This window comes from Phasianus colchicus, chromosome 4, assembly GCF_987193195.1.
Source record: "Phasianus colchicus chromosome 4, bPhaCol1.hap1.1, whole genome shotgun sequence".
Taxonomy (NCBI): Eukaryota; Metazoa; Chordata; class Aves; order Galliformes; family Phasianidae; genus Phasianus; species Phasianus colchicus.
This window is the reverse complement of record NC_143439.1, coordinates 46,253,067-46,268,189: the sequence shown is the minus strand read 5'-3', so window position 1 is coordinate 46,268,189 and position 15,123 is coordinate 46,253,067. Positions and strand designations below refer to the sequence as shown.

Here is a 15,123-nt window from a genome sequence, read left to right as displayed (position 1 = left end):
GCTCAGTATGATTGGAAAAAGTACCTTGTCGGCATGAGGGCACTCAGAGGAGTGAGGCCAAGAATTCAGCAGTTATTTGGGAAATCCCTTTTTTCCCCCATTCTTGACTTCTGTAAACATCAAGACTTCCAAAATTGCATCTCAGCGAACTACTTACAGTTTCTGTGAACACAGATAAGACTTTGTCCTTTCATTTTTAAATGAGGATTTTGGAAACTAGTTAGAGGCACAGCTGTGCTCTAGGAGAGCAGGGCCTTGTGCCCTTTGAGGGTTTCTGTGTTCTGCAGGAGAACCTTTGCATCCACAGTGCTGCTCACAGTCACCCTCAGTGCCGTACACAGCTCTGTGCTGACTACAAGACCCAGTTTTGTACAAGATGCTTGCTGTCGAGATGTTTTTAGCCTCAAATACTTTTTTGCAAACATGAGCGTAGATATTTAAAGTTAGTTATGTGGTATCAGACGTACAGGTGCTTTGGCTACTAGTTTCAATGAAGCTTTTCAAGTAATTGCTTAAATAAAGCCTGATTTGTTTCTGGGAATAGCCAAAGGCAACAAGAGCAAGAAGGGAGTAATTCAGGCAGCAATTTGCTGTCTCTGAACCAGTTCAGTGGAGATATAAGATAGCTTTGGAAAATTCAGAAAGCTCTTGTGCTGCAGAAGAAAAGGTTACATCCACCTTTCATTGCTCTTGAATCACCACACTGAATGAGAAATCAACTAATGCTCAAATAGCAATTTAAGAGTGCATTTATCAGAGTACAGAACTTTCAACTTGGCTGAAGTACTAGAGTGTTGAATTAGGTCTTATTCTTGAGGCATTAAAAATTCATTCAGAATCTGACAGTTCCTGAAGGTCTGTGAATGGCATAGAAGTCCATGAGCTTAGCTGCAGAGTTTCACAAGGTTACTTGAGACAATGGATATCCCTTATCCAACCATTTTCATGTTTTCTTTCAGAAAAACCAGTCCTGCAGAGCAGACACTCTTTGGATGGCTCTAAATTGATGGAAAAGGTTGAAACTTCACAACCACTGTGGATCACATTAGCGCTGCAAAAACAGAAGGGATTTCGTGAGCAGCAAGCTACTAGGGAAGAGAGGAGACAAGCCAGAGAGGCAAAGCAAGCAGAGAAGCTGGCTAAAGAAAATGTAAATATCTTTAGAAACAGCGATAATACCATTAGAAGTATTCGCCAGTTGTTATTATGTGAAGTATTTTCATGTGCAGTTGGTTTGTTAAGACTTTATAAAAACTAAGATGACAGTGGGTAAAACGCAGCCTTTTGCTCCATTAGAAAGTAATGTGCAACATTGTGACAGTTGTAGTATAAACTCTGATGCCTTAATATCCGGGGGAGTTGGTGGTAATCATAAGCCTGCCCACTGGGCAGCTGCTACAGCAGAAAAATGGTATGCAGTATGTTTCTTTCAAAGCTTGAGAACTGCTGTATTCATTTATAGGTGAACATTAATGTTTGAATTCACTTCTGTCATAATACTTGGATACAATACGGATGAATGAAAGAAATGAACTGTCATACAAAACTTTCAAATGCTTAAAACAGGCTATACAAGCAGTGATGCTGTATCTAGATACTATGGATGGTAAAAAGGGAAGCTGTGTGGGTAACTGTATATTTTAATGTCGGTGATGAGACCTACATTTCTCAGACAGATCTATAGTCAGAAACATATATAACTGGTGGAAGAAAACAGCAGTGGGTGTGAAGTCACCCCATTCTTCTGTCCTCTGTGTAACAGGTAAGGTGGTTCATACTGTTCAATGTTTTGACTGAAGTGACAAATCAGAAAAATTAATCCTGCTGCTTTCTTTTACAAGCTTTAATAATTATTACTTTTAGAAGTATCAGAGCGTTTGGATTCTTTGCCTGAAAGGAAAGCAGAGGAAAGGACAAGCAATGAATGAAAGCATCAAGTGCGACACCTCTTACTTGTGGTTGCCTTGTGACACATTTTTTCTCATTTACCATTTTTCCTCTGTTCTAGGCTGCTGTAAGCAATCAATCAGATAATAAAAGCAGCAGCAGCAAAACGAGCACACTGCAGAAATCTACACCTCAAGAAGGGGAGAAGAAAATTGAGACGGCTGTGTCAAGACTAGAACGAAGGGAGCAGCTGAAGAAGTCTAACACCCTTCCAACTTCTGTGACAGGTACAGTGGGAGATTTACCTTTACTCAAGCAGTAATGTAGTTTCAGAAGTGGTATTGCATGTTTCTGAGAACGTGACTGATTTTTTTCTCTCTCATATTACCCCTACAATTATAAATGCATTTGCATTCAGCACAACTTGCTGCAGTCTCATGAGCTGCCAGTATATCATTTTAACTTGGTACTCCAAGTTATTCAAGTTTTTCAGGATTGCCCCAGATTAACTTAACAATAATTAAAAAAACCAACCACCAAGACATCAGGCTCTCTCCCCACACCATATGCAACAAATACTTCTGGAACAAGACTGGTGAACTTAGGGGAACTTGATTTGCTGTAAATTGCAACTGCAGTATTGTTCTGCCTTTAGTCTGAGGGTTAGCTCCCAGTGCAAATGGTGCTGAACCTCTACTAAATGCATCTGTGTGGCAAATAAGACACATCATGTTCCCATACATCCCCAGCTGAAGAGGAGAAAAACTCCCCCTGTATATTCTAATGTCTGTGATGAGAAATTTTCAAATTTCTCTACTCATTTCATTCAAAAATACGAATACCAATTAAACAAAATTGAGGGTATCCTATCATTTTGGAATTTAGGATTTTTCTCTCTCCCAGCCAAGTACCTGCTCTGGACAGCTGGAACCAGGACTGACTTACTCCTTTACTTGTCGCTTAGATAAATTGAAATAATTGTACATGCAAAAGGCAGGAACAGTAAAACAGATATATGAAATACCATGACCTTTGGGAAGTAACTGTTGTAGCGATAGTTCTAGGCAAAAGGTTTTGGAGAGGAGTACAGATAGGTAAAGATTAAAACTTTTTATAAGCTGCACTGTAAATAAGTGGGCTCCTCTGAAAATAAATACAGGTATCAGCTGAATTTCAGGAGGAAATTCAGTAGGAATCACAGATTTTGAATTTCCTTAAAGGGAAAGCATAGAACTGTGTTGGTTGCAAAGGAAACAGTGACTGGATATCCATGTGATCACTGTCTACAGTTGGAGTCAGGCAACCATTATCAACAGCACAAATATAATACAAGCCAGTATTTCTACACTATGGATGATGACACACTGATTTGGGTTTCCCACAGTTAGTAGAGCAGTATAAGCAGAAAACCAGGCTAGCAAATGTTTAAAATAGGTTTGCTGAATTCTCCTCTAATAGCTTAAAATATATATAAAAATGTGATCTATTTCAGACTAGCACTTGAATCTTCTGCAACAGGAACTGCTAAGAGTATACAGCCTTTAAAATAGCATAAATTACTGCAACCTTTCAAATTACTGAATTTTCAAAGTGTCTGCCTACAGCAGTAGCTCCTGCTACTGTTCATTTACTACTTACAGTTAATAAAGCATCATTAAAATTGCTCTAAAAGAGCAATTTCTGCCATCTAGGCAATTTTAAAACTTTTTAAAATAGTCAAAACGTGAAAATGCATCTAAAAGTAATTTGGACTGAGAATGTTTAACAAAGCTTCTGAAAAAGGAAATTCTGCTCCTTCTTTATCTGATTATTTTGCAAATAAGTAAGATTTAACTAACAGAGTTGTAAATAAGTATTGTGTTAAATCAAAACACCTTTACAGAGATTAAATCTCTGAAATTCTCCAACAAAGTATGGGGTTCAACTAAAACTTGTTTTGTTTCCTCCTCCTCACAGTGGAAATTTCAGATTCTGTTCCACCAACACCACTGGCAAAAGAGGTGGCCAAGAGATTCTCCACACCTGATGCGAACCCTGTGTCAACAGAACCAGCTTGGCTTGCACTGGCCAAGAGGAAAGCAAAAGCCTGGAGTGACTGTCCACAGATCATAAAGTAAACTGCAAAATTATCTCTCTGTTGCTGCCTATTAACTGCTTTCTTTTTATTTATTCAGCTTTTAAACACATGACAAAACTGAAAATGCATGTATTGGAGGACTGGAAACTGAATCAATTACCATTTTGCTCCAGCTCACTGTAAAGCCTATTCAAGTCATATATTCCATTGCTTTGACAAATAGCTAAGTGAGGTCACAAATTTCAGAGCCAGTCTCTCTCCAAAATTCAACAATGCTCAGATACTGGATGTAAATTTTAGCCAGTATTGTAACAAGGGGCAAAACTTCAGCAGCCCCTTAAATTCTCTTGAATTTGGTTCTGGAGTTTTAGATCTCTTCCGGTAAATGGAGATCTCAAAAGTTTTTCAACAGTCCATTGTTGAAAATTAATGCAAGATGCATGTTCCCTTCTCTTACTTCTAAATTTTCTCAAGTGTTAAACTGTATGATCTGTCAGTAGTTCTACCTGCTATTTAAAAGTGTCTTACCTAATGAAGAACGTTGGTAGACTTCTGTCCACCTGCAAATAATAGGAAGGTGGTTCAAATGCTGAGGTAATTTTTTTTATCGTAGAGTTATTGTGTTAATATTCCCTTAGTCCTAAGAAGAAAACAATTCATCCAACTTTACAAAAAAAATTACTAGTTAAGCCGAAGTCAGGTCAGCAAGTTTTTAGAAAGAAGCCTCTGCTCTGCAGCTACTTGAAAGGAGGTGGCAGCAAGGAATGTCACTCTCTTTCCTCGGGTAACAAGCGGTAGGACGTGACATAGCAGTCTCAAGGTGCACTGGGGAGGCTTAGCTTGGATTTTAGGAAGAATATTGTCACAGAATGGGCTGTCCTGGGAAGTGGTGGATTTCCTGCTGCCAGAGCCATCTAAGGGATGTGTGCACATGGCAGTAAGTGACGTGGCTTGGTGATGGGCCTTTGTAGGTCAGGCTGATTGTTGGACTTGATGGTCTTGAATGTTGTTTCCAACCTAGGTGATTCTATAAGACAGGGAGTCAGTATTTACTGTAGTCATTTAAGTGCATCACTGTATGCTTGGCCATGTTTAACATGCAGAGAAACAGCAATTGCAGATTAAAACTTTAAATTGTGTGATTGGAACTAGAGTAAGTAAAACTATTCCTGTGCTCCTATACTTACAGAGTTGGTCTCAGGAAGTTCCCACAGGAGCAAGACCACATAACTGAAGTTAAAGTTAACTGAGACCTGAAAGCTAGGTCAATGAGCATCTCTAGAGCTTCAGCTCTGCATTTCTCCTGGTTTTACTTCACATGCAACTTAGGGTATTTCAGGTAAATTCCTGTACTTTGACCAATACAGACAGCACACTTTGAAAGGGTTTACTTACCCTCTTTAAGTGAGCATTGACTTACTGCCCACAATTCACTTACCCACTGTGGCAGATACTTTATTACTTCTCTAATACCTAAAATAGTGGTGTTCACTCCCTTCCTCTTGCAAAAAAAAAGCATAAAGTCCATAATATAATAAAAATTTTATTATCCTTAATATCCCACAGAAATAGCTATGTCTATATTTTTAAAAGTCACCCTAGTTAACAAACCTGTAACATGCCCAACAAGGTTTTACAAGGTCATATTTAATAAATTTGATGATCTCTTAGTAATGGTAAGGCTCAAAGGCACTTTAGACCTAAAGCACTATAAAGGGTGATAATTTTGATGGAAAGAAGTTATATCGTTATAGAATGAATACCACGTGCATTTCATGGAAATACTTTAGCCAAACTGCTGTATGCAGCATGAGCAGTAGCACTTTAAATTATGCAGAAAACAGAATGAAATCTGCCATGAATTCCCATCCCAAGAATCAATAAGGGCTCGACAGTAAAATCATTACTGAATACCCAGTTTCCCATCAAACAGAAAGCAAAGGTTTGCTATTGTGGTTACAACAGTACAAACACGCAGGACATGGTAGATGGAAATGAGAATAGCAGCAAGATGGGTTTTTTTGAGCCTCCTAAGCCATCACTTTTGCTCATTTTCATATTTAAAACCCAAACCTGTGAAGTAACATTTTTTCCATTAATGTAAGTATTTAGAATGTTTTATACAGAGACGAGGCAATGCTGTTCTCAAATATTTGGAAAAAAATACTTACTGCTACATAGTAAAATTTTTGCAAAGAATTTTCTGAGGAAAGAATTTGGCCCATAATTATTTCTGCTCTGCTAGCATCATGAATTAGTACTTCTTAAATCTATTGTTTTTGTGAATTTTGTAAGCCTGCAATATGTATTTGTAGTTACAAGAACTAAACTGCCTGAAATCTGTCTTTAGGCTTATTCCTTGGCATAGGGATACAAGTTTAATACAGAGAAGGTGAAGTAAGTCAGGATTAAAGTATTCCAGAAAGCATAGCATAATGAGGTGCTGTTGTGCATGACATAACGATGCAATTTTCCAATACAATACACTTATAGCACATAGAACAGAGCTTTTGTTAAGGATGGTCTTAAGCTAAAGCTTCAAATCAGATTGTTTTTTCAACCATAAAGGTATCTAGTGTAATAATGGAATCTGTATTATGTACAGAACTTGATGGAAACATTTCTAAAAAGTACACGTTCAACAGTGACATTTCATGATAAACTAACAAAAATTTGCACTAAATACCAATGAAGTGAAGTGTTACTTTGCTTTAGCTTTGTTGCAGCTGTTTCTGATAAAGTGTTGGAAATCTGTTTAAAAAACAACAACAACGAATAAAACCCAACCAACACAAACCATTACTTCTGACTTTAAAACACAAAAATGTTTTAAAAACCAAACAAACCACTATGTAGTATATTGTCTCAATTTTTGTAACTTATACACATTAATAGCATTTCTTCTGACCAGGTTATATATGATTAACCTCTATGTTCATATAGTAATGTATAAAAAACTATAAGATGTATAATTGTGGGGTATTTGTTGTGTACTTTTTTAATTTTTCAAATGTTTTAAAGTGCAATTGTTTATTATACTAATGTCATTTTAATTCTAATTAAACTATAACCCAGTCAAAATTATCTTATCAGGGATGTATCAATTCTGTGTCTCTTTTTGCTGTCTGTGTACTTCAGGTTTGCTTTATAATGGAACTTCTGCTGCCACAAGTGTCTTGCCTGTGCATGTCTCATAACAGTAAAATGGATGAACAAGACATGTAATTAGCCTCTGCAACTTCTATTTACTTTTTTTAACTAACTCAGAATGTTAGAATTCGAAGTAAGTGGTTCACAAGGAGAGAGATGACTGATAGCTTCTACAATAGTTCTTTAAGAAGGTTTGTAATCAGGCAGATACTCTTGAGTTAAGAGTACTTCTGTCTGCAAATCCTTGCTTTGCATTACTGACAGTAATTCTTTTTAAGGTGTTTATGACAACACCAAAAACCTATACAATCCCTTATGAATAGTACTCTGCAAACACTATAGCATTAATTGAAATTTCTTCAAAAATAATTTGGCAAGCTTTGATTTGAACACTACCCATCTCATCTAGGAACTCATCTAGGAATTGTCATTGACATTTAATAGACACTTTAGAATACAGTAAGTGACTGGTACTGACTTCCACAGAGAAAAATACAGACTTAGCTGAAGTGAAGCCAGGAAGGGCCCCAACGTGCTATAGATTATTAATATTAATTATGTACACAGAATGCAGGCTATATCCTCAGAAATCAATTAAAGTTAAACTGAACAAAGAATGTTGGCTACCTTAGCATCTAATGGAATTCCAATCAAACTAGATAAACAGTAGTCCAACACCTGCAAGAGGCAGGCATAGGCTAGGCTGGATTCACAGAAAGGAATACATTCCTCCCTTGGGGAGACGAGAATGTTAATTCCAGTTGCACAGTGTGGCATCTTACCAGAGTTTCTTCCAGCCATACAAGTACTTGAAGCCAAACTACTGACTTTCATTTTCCTGCTACACAGGTAAAAGCACAACACTCAGATCCAAATGATTTGAAACACACTTTCTTTCATCAGTCTGAGCAGGGAAATGAGGGAGGGACAGTGAAACTTGTGACTAGTGCTGAGCAGTCATCCTTCAGTCAGTACAGCAAGTCAACAAACATCACTTACCTGCATTTGCAGTGGTGCAAAATGCTGAGGAACTGCACAAAGCAGTTCTTGCCTAAAGCAAAATAGGCAGAGAGGTAGACATTGCCTTCAAGTTCTTCATTTACAAATGTAAACAATTAAGCAGCAGCAGTCTAACATCCTCCTTGTTTCTTTTTTCCTGTTGTGTACAAATCTAGGCAATAAACATAATCATTTCTACAGCCAACAACGAGCTTTGTTCCCCATACTACAGGTGATGAGAAAACCTCTCCTGGAAGCGTATCTATTCCTTCTGCTATTCCACTCCTGGCATTCAGGATCCACACTTTGCCATCTGTAGATACTGCTGCCAAAAGAACTTTGTTCTTTGAGTCATTACTTTGGAAAACAAATGGTGTTCCATATACAGTCGAGGTGGCTTTGAATTTCCATAGTAAATCACCCTCTGTATTACAACAGTAAATAAAGTGATCATGGGATCCAAAAAATACTTCTTGCTTAGTTAAGCTTGAGATGCACGGAGATGAAAACACTGGTCCATTAGTGGAAAACTGCCAAACCTACAGAAATAACATAATCACCCATTATCACAGGCTGATCCCATTTTCAGTATGATAGCAACTGTAAATTTTTAATACTTAGTAGTTGATGGAAGCACATATAATTTCAAAATCATACAAGATTTCAGTGTAGGCTGGTAAATACTTTCCAAATTATAAGTTAAGTTTTACAAAGCACAGTACGTGAGAAAATAGATATGCTGGAAGAGTTAGTGCCTTCTGAGAGGCCCATGCAGAGATAGCCAACTTGGGAAAAGAATGTTTTGGGGTCATCACAACACAACTAGTAGTGAACTTTAAGGATTTTGTTCTGATGCCATTCTTTTCCACAAAGATGAAGTCTCATTAGTGCTACAGTTTTTCTCTCCTCAAGCTAATGATGGACAGAAAGAACCCTCTTCAAGTGCGTATGAGCTCTAACCACTGCTGCAAGGAGTCTGTGCCCTGCCCTCTGTCTAAGACACTGAATAATGAGACATGGCAATTCCAAAGCTTTTTATGTTGCACCTGAGGCAAACAGAAATAGTATCATTTATTTTAATAAACCGTATTCATCATGGCATAGAACAAAACTATATTTAAATCTATGCTGAGTTATTTTGCCAGAACTATCAACTGCAACATCTTTGCCACGATGACAATAATTAATAAATGACTAAACACTAAGAAACCTTTACTTCTCAACAGCCACCTTCTATGAAGAGATGGCTTTAAACATTCTCGAAAAAACTTGAAACCCAAAAGTAATTATTTGTTGGCACAACTCTGGCACTACCATTTGCTCTGAGTATAAGCTCTACTACAATTTCTGTTACTACATCAAGCAACTTGGGACTCAGTGGCTTATTTCTGGTTTGGCACGGACTGAATGTACTACAGTTCCTCTTTTGCCTCTGTATAATACATGCTTCTATCTGGTTCACAAAAAGGTGTATGTTAATCATTAAGCCTCAGAAAACAGTATTAATAAAGCATGTTATGCAGTGTTTGGGAATGAACAACAACAACAAAAAAACCCACCCCCACCATCATAACAGTTTTTACCTTTTCTCCACAATGAGTGTAACAATATAAGTTTCCGTCCACACATCCAATACAAACACACTTCTCATTGCAGTGAGGAGAAGAGAAAAGTGGTTTTCCCAGGAAACTCTTCCAAATCTTATTCCCTGTCACCTGTCAATGGAGGTTGCACAAAAAGGTTCTTCCTTTACAACTTGACCCAGCCACGCATACCAGAAGCAAACCTAACTCTTCAAATGTTATTCCAACAAAATAGCATACACTGACATACTCATTGCCTCTATTCTACCTTTCTCTTCCTTCCCCTAGGCAAAATAATTAATAATAAGCAGTAGTAGAACTTTCAAGAAGGACATTAATTCTTAATTCTGTTCTCAGCTCCTCAGAATGTGAACAGGGTCAGTAAGTAGAGAATCTTTTGAAAATTAGTATTATGTCTTTATAATAAATACCATACTAAATGCTTCAACCCACAATCTATGATTGCCACAGTAAGCTCCTTTGTTATAAATAATCACATGGAGCTATGGCTGGAGTTTTCAACTGCCTGTTACTCAGAATTATGAAAACAAACAAACAAAAAAACCCACACAACAAAACTTTTTTCTTATCCACAGCTCATAGAGCTGCAAAACCATATACTTAACCTTATCATACTAGATACAGACAGAAGTAGTATTTGGGTACTACTGAGGAAATCTGTAGTGGGTGGAACAATAAGGAAAGTGAGGACTAATGTTGGGTCGTGAGTGGTGTGCAACACGAGTATCTGCTCCAAGTAACTGTTTCTTCCATCAGGCAGGACCAGCTGCAAGCCAAAACTGCCTCAGAAAAATTAGAAAACTGCACCACATTTATCATGAATGCCACTCTCTTGGTGCTGAGAACAGAGCAATAGTCCAAGATGACGATGGGCAGCTCTTAAGTAACTACGAGAAGGGGGACACTAAGAGAAATAAAGGAGCTTCTTTCCTTATTCTGTTCTAATTTCAGTACATTCTGTATATATATATATTTTTTCCAAATATTACTGTCAAAAGGACGGAGGAAAGAAAACAAAATCTACAGGCATACTCTCACATACCAATTTAACTGATAAAATAAGTATGTTGAAATTGAAAGATGCTGATTCCTACTTTGGCCTACAGTTATACCATGTAAATTCAAGCAAGTCACTTAAATTCTATCACCAGAAATTATTATAGTGACCTTGTGTACAACAATGAGGCTCTTAAGTGAAAAAGATTTCATAGTAACACATGATCGCATAATTTCTTCCATTGATAAAGTGCTCTTAATTTCAGAAATGCATTTTGGTTTAATCTAAATCTGACACTGAGATCAAAGACAAGTTGGCAATGGTACATACCGGGTTGACAGCCAGTAACAGTCCTCCTAGCGTAGCAACATAAACATGATGTGGAAAAGAGCTCAGACAAGGAGACGAAAACACAGCTCCACCTTCACAATGCAATTTCCATACGCACATCTTTTCCTGTAAGAACAACAATTTACAATTCCAGTTCAAGCTCAGAATTTTAAAAAGATCTTTTAATGTCAAAGCTATCAAACAGTGCATTTAATTAATAAACGTTTGTTAGTTAAATTAAGATATAATTCACATAGTGTTATAGAAACTCATGTCAGTAGCACTTTCCAGTAAACGTACAAAATTCTGCTAAACAACCAGCAGCATCTGGCCCCCTAGTTTGCAATCTTCCCTCATCTATTCTTTTGAAATGTAAGACTCTCTTCCCACCACTAAGCCATTATGTCACTTCCGGATGGGCACCCTATTCTGAAATACCCACAGGGTATTCAGTAACTGAGAAGCTTACGATCTTTCTTCACCCACGAGTAGGAGCATGAGAACACCAATAGAACTATTTATTAGAGCATAATCCTAACCCATTCAAGGAAGCACAACTATCTCAAAAGTTTTATGGCAGACTTCTGAGAATACCAACACTAACCAACAGTAACCAACATAGCTTCATCTGGTGTACTACAGATAGGGTCTAATTTGGATATTGGTTCTTGTATACATAAAAGTTAGCCAGTGCTCTTACATAAATATCCAAAGCATACACATGTTGGTCGTGTGATCCTATGTAGACTAGTCCACTGGAAGGATCTACCACTGCAGAGCTTTTCACAGTGTCCTCTGTGGCAAATGTCCAGTATGTTTCTCCATCAGTGCTTTGCAGCACATACACTAAGCCATCATAACAACCTGTAGGAAACAAAACACAACAGTGGAAATAAAAAAAGAAATATCTATATTTATGGTGTGTTTTATGCTGTTATCTGTGTCACAGCTGGAAAGAATTTAATTGACTAAGGAGGTACAGCTTCAAAACCTTTTCCAAAGCTGCTCCTCCTCTTTTAGCACCAAGTCTTTGCAGTTAGTTTATACATTCTAAGTTGTTCATTCTGTGTGTGTTCTTTATTAACTTGTCCTAGCCGACAGAGTGTATATAAAGTCAATGCTATATATCAACATCCAGCAGTCTTTAAAATTCCTGTACTATGATGGATTAAAAACTTCCTTTCCAAAACTTATGTTTTAAGACAAAAAACAATCCAAACGTTAGTATATAGTTTATAAATATGTAGTCAAAGGAAACTACACTATTTTTCACAGAGTTTGATTATCTGAGGTACCACATCCTAACTGCTGTCTCTATCAATTTTTAATGACATTTTAACACTCCATAATCACCCTTCCATACTTCTTTAAAAAAAACTTTAAGGGTCACACCTCAATCAACCACTGAAAATTACCTATACCTATGGTTTACTCCTTAATAAGACCTTAATGAACTGGCATAAGATCAATCACAACTGCATAATATATCAATCTCTATCATAATGTATCATGACATTTAAATTACTTATTCCTTCTGATTCTGTTTTACAATAAATTCATTTTGAAGCAGATATGGAAGTTTATGGATAAGTGTAGATGGGAACATTCAGAGGTAAGAAATACGAAAAAAATAATCTGAGATGAAAGCTAAAACAAAAGACATACCGACAACAATGAAATTTCCACACTTTGATACACAGGCAGAAGATTCAATACGATCTCCAAGGTTCTTCTGCCATTTCACTTTTCCTGTATCTAGATCAATAGCCTGCATTGTGTGAGAATGTGAGCCAACAAACACAGACGCAGATTCTTCATCTTTAGATGATATTACAATCAACGGTGATGCATCAACGCATTTTCTTGTATTTGACTTCCATCTTGTGCATAATGTCAACTCTGCTGTTGTTACATGATAGCATTCTGCACAGATTTGCTGCACAGAGCAGCAGTCAGTTTTATTTTCTTTGTTGGTAATTGTTAAAGTTCTGTTCTCCTTTTCATGCCCTTGCATGTGGCTTTTTGTTATACTCGGAGTCACGGCACACAGAAAGGATGGTTGTTGTAGTGATTCCCCTCCCACCTGTATTGTACTACTGGGTTGCATAAAAGAGTTGGTGAAATCCATAGAAAAAAAATGATTTCCTCTTCTCAGTGCTATAAAAGAAATTAATCCTGGAGGAACCTTAAGATATCCTTCAGATTTCAGTTTAGCATATTTTCTGTGAATTTCCTCTCCACTGTTTTTACTTAGTTTTCTTTTCAAAACATTGTCATCATTTATTAGATGGTCTTCATCTGGAAACAGAGTTTTAAGAATATGCTTATAAACCTCCTCAATTGAGCAGCTGAGAATAACTTCAAGGAGCCCAGGCACACCTCTGCCTACTAGCATCTCAATTTCATTGTAAAACTGTAGTGCTTTTAAAGAGTCTCCACCACTGTACAAAAATACTGCATCTTTAGAAATTCCACTTGAATCATCTAAGAGATCCAGAACAGACTAGAAAAAAGAAGAAAAGAGAGAACAGTCCGTAAGTGTCACACCGTATCACACTCACACAAAAATTTGAGTAAAATCCTAACCAATATCCAGAATTCCACTAAAAATTAACAGGAATTGAGGAAACTTGCTCTGAAACTGTGCCAATAAGAAGAGCTGAGGAGGAACACAAAGACACTACAATATTTTTTGCTAATTTATTTCCAATTTTTTCCAATTAACGAAGGCAAATTCTGACGTGTTTTTTGGCCTTTTTCAATCTCAGTACTGTTCATTAATGATATCTACACTATCTGTCAGTTAAGAAATTGATGCCTGTCCTGGTTTTTGCCAGAATAGTTAATTCTCTTCCTAGTAGCCAGTATGGTGCTGTGTTTTGGATTTAGTATGAGAACAGTGTTGACAGCACACTGATGTTTTAGTTGTTGCTGAGCAGCACTTACACAGATAAAAGGATGTTTCAAATTCTCATGCTGCGGTGGACAGAGGGTGCACCAGGAGCTGGGAGGGGACAGCACCAGACAGCTGATGGCTGCCCCATACAATGTGGCATCACACTGAACAAGAAAACCGGAGGGGCTTGCTGTGGGGGAACTGCTGCTGCTTACTGCCTGGCTGGGCTTAACTTGGTAAGCAGTGAGCAACTACACTGTGTTTACTCATTTTGTATATTCTTTTATTATTTTCCCTTCATTTTCTGTCCTATAAAACTGCCTTGATTTCAACTCACATTTTTGTCTGATTCACTATGCCATCCCACTGGGTGGGAGTGAGCAAATGACTGTGTGGTGGTTGGCTGCCTGCTGGGTTAAACTACAAATTGTTTTGATAAAATTGTTTGAAATGCTTCATTTTATTAATAAAATTTATACAAAGCAGTATCTTCTGCTTTTGAATGATTTAAACAACTTACTTCTCTATCTACTTTTGAAGCTACAAGCCCTTTCAATTTGTGAAGGATTCTGGATTGAGCACTGTTATTACAATAAGGAACAATTAATACAATCTCCTGTCATTGCATTCTCTATTCTTTAAGTCTGGTTACAGAGTCCCAAATCCTCTGGTTTTGGAAGTTGCTTTCTACAGTTCAAACTCAGTCTAGGGCACATCCCATCCAATTGGTTATAATTTCTATAGCCACCAACACAGCTCAGTATCAGTACAAGAAAAGCCAATTACTTCACCAACTTCTTTCTACCTTTATTTGTTCAAGTCCTAGCTGGAGCAAATCCCACTTTCAGGTGAAAATTAAGAGTCTACCTTTGAAAAAATATTATTATAGTTTGGTATTATATTTAGGTAGTTTGAAAAACAAGACTTCAGCGCAGAAATTTAGAAACAATACAACCAAACAGCTCAAGAGACAATTACACAACTGTGCCACCTATTTAAAAAAAATAAAAAAGACTCTCCAATTCACAGTTATTTTTAGCAATTAGAAACTCTACTGACACAGTAGCTATTTTGTACAAAATTTCCACGTCCCAGTTCCCTGTCTCCCTTAGGGATACCTTACTTGGTAAGTGAAGCAGCATACAAAAAGCTACTGAGAGATTACAGCTTTCCTCTGCTAATT

The 15,123-nt window shown here is 37.2% G+C and overlaps 2 protein-coding genes across 13 annotated transcripts in view; one reads left to right on the top strand and one right to left on the bottom strand.

The window, feature by feature from the left end:
- CRACD (capping protein inhibiting regulator of actin dynamics) overlaps positions 1-4,479 on the top strand; it is a 110,190-nt gene extending 105,711 nt beyond the window's left edge. For 4 of the 5 annotated variants that reach the window (XM_031588613.2, XM_090139405.1, XM_090139407.1 and 1 more), the window contains 3 exons: positions 960-1,150; positions 2,009-2,174; positions 3,844-4,479. In XM_031588613.2, the coding sequence (XP_031444473.2) occupies positions 960-1,150; positions 2,009-2,174; positions 3,844-4,004 (518 nt within the window). In that variant the 3' untranslated portion in view covers positions 4,005-4,479. The remainder of the gene's footprint in view (positions 1-959; positions 1,151-2,008; positions 2,175-3,843) is intronic. The other variant, XM_031588614.2, reaches the window with a different exon arrangement.
- The window catches only part of AASDH (aminoadipate-semialdehyde dehydrogenase), a 37,600-nt gene that overhangs the window by 8,779 nt on the left and 13,698 nt on the right, over positions 1-15,123 (bottom strand). For 5 of the 8 annotated variants that reach the window (XM_031588618.2, XM_031588617.2, XM_031588619.2 and 2 more), the window contains 5 exons: positions 12,710-13,547; positions 11,745-11,908; positions 11,045-11,170; positions 9,697-9,828; positions 6,779-8,652 (listed from right to left, as the gene is read on the bottom strand). In XM_031588618.2, the coding sequence (XP_031444478.2) occupies positions 8,245-8,652; positions 9,697-9,828; positions 11,045-11,170; positions 11,745-11,908; positions 12,710-13,547 (1,668 nt within the window). In that variant the 3' untranslated portion in view covers positions 6,779-8,244. Of the gene's footprint in view, positions 1-4,492; positions 4,525-6,778; positions 8,653-9,696; positions 9,829-11,044; positions 11,171-11,744; positions 11,909-12,709; positions 13,548-15,123 lie in introns of those variants that run through there. The other 3 variants (XR_016466163.1, XR_016466162.1, XR_016466161.1) reach the window with 2 other exon arrangements.